The 1,509-nt window shown below is 68.5% G+C and overlaps 1 protein-coding gene across 1 annotated transcript in view; it reads left to right on the top strand.

The window, feature by feature from the left end:
* The first annotated feature begins 1,260 nt into the window (after window positions 1–1,260).
* Window positions 1,261–1,509, top strand: part of PIAS4 (protein inhibitor of activated STAT 4) — an 18,061-nt gene continuing 17,812 nt past the window's right edge. The window contains 1 exon segment of the mRNA XM_027769602.1: window positions 1,261–1,504. Within this exon segment, the coding sequence (XP_027625403.1) occupies window positions 1,316–1,504 (189 nt within the window). The 5' untranslated portion in view covers window positions 1,261–1,315.

Here is a 1,509-nt window from a genome sequence, read left to right on the forward strand (position 1 = left end):
AGGGCCCCCTCGGCCGGCCCCCCATGGGAGCACCTCTCTGCCCCGCCAAAGGTAGGAGGGGCAGGCGAGAGCATCCTTGTCCTGAGCGATCAGGAGTCTCAGAGCAGCAGACCCTGGGCGGGACAGGGCATCCTGCAGGACGGGGATGACAGGATCCAGGCAGCCCCAGCACTCACTCTCGGGAGGTGCTCGACCTCAGTGTCCTCTCCTGCGTGGGGTGGTCTGTCCTGGCCATGGTGGGCACTTCGCAGGGCCCCGGGGCCAGGGCGGGGACAGGGAAGACCCTGGAGCCCTGCGCATCCCTCTGTCCAGAGCTGGGCAGCTCTGCCTTGCACAGCCTGGGGGCTGCGTCTCACCCCCGTGGCTGGCAGTGGCCTGGATGGTTCTAGAGCTTGGCTCCTGCCTCCAGACTGGAGCGGGCCGGGGGCCCGTAGCCTTGCCCTCACACACCTGGGGACCTGGCACGCCGAGCTTCCCTCCCTGGCGGCTGTCGTGAGCCCAGCCAGCAGGGACCGCCTGCTTGGGGCCCTTTACCGCCTCTGGTGTCGCCCATCCACGCCAGCACACATGCTTCCTCCGGCTCTGCACCCCCTCACCCTGAACCCTGCTCTCCTGTCCCTCGGGGGCTCCCTGCTTCCTGGCCTTTGGGGAGCCCCCTGCCAGGTCTCGCCAGTGTTCACGTGTCACTGTCACTGCTCAGCTAGCCTCCCGCGTACTGTGGACTCCTGGGCTTCCCCAGACCGGACAAGGGACACTGGGCCGAGGGCGACTGGTGGTGGCGTGGCCGCAGGGGGTCGGGGCGTGGGGTGGGTGGGACCGGGTTCACCGCTCGGCCATTGCAGGGCCCAGGACACCACCTGCATTGTCTAGAGGCTGCTGGGACCCTGTGGGTGTCTGGGGCTGGGACGCAGTCAGGCCTGGCTGGCTTTTGGCACTGCCCCCCCACCCCCACCCCGCAGGCGTTGAGCAGGCTCAGAGCTAAGTATGGACTCACGTCGTCCCGCCAGTTCCCGACAGGTGATTAGCGTTAGGGGACTTGTGACTCACGTCGCCTCGACCAAGGAAGGCAGACCGAGGCCCAGGCGGCCTGCTCTGCGGGTGCCTCGCGAGCGCCACCTGCCCCATCGGGAACCTCCCGGAGTCCTCCCAGGGGAGGCTGTGGGTGGGAGAGACTGCCTGCCCCCTGGGGACGGCAGAGCCAGAGCCCGGTCCCTGCCCTGGGGGTGCGGGCTAGTGGGGGCAGGGCCAGTTCTGCTGTGGGACCCCGCGGCCCGCCCAGTGGCGCTGACGGGCGTGTGCCTGCTCCCCGCAGAACATGGTGATGAGTTTCCGAGTGTCCGACCTGCAGATGCTCCTGGGCTTCGTGGGCCGGAGTAAGAGCGGGCTGAAGCACGAACTGGTGACCCGCGCGCTGCAGCTGGTGCAGTTCGACTGCAGCCCCGAGCTGTTCAAGAAGATCAAGGAGCTGTACGAGACGCGCTACGCCAAGAAGAGCGCGGAGCCCGCGCC

Source organism: Tupaia chinensis, unplaced genomic scaffold (assembly GCF_000334495.1).
Source record: "Tupaia chinensis unplaced genomic scaffold, TupChi_1.0 Scaffold149964_2, whole genome shotgun sequence".
Classification (NCBI taxonomy): Eukaryota; Metazoa; Chordata; class Mammalia; order Scandentia; family Tupaiidae; genus Tupaia; species Tupaia belangeri.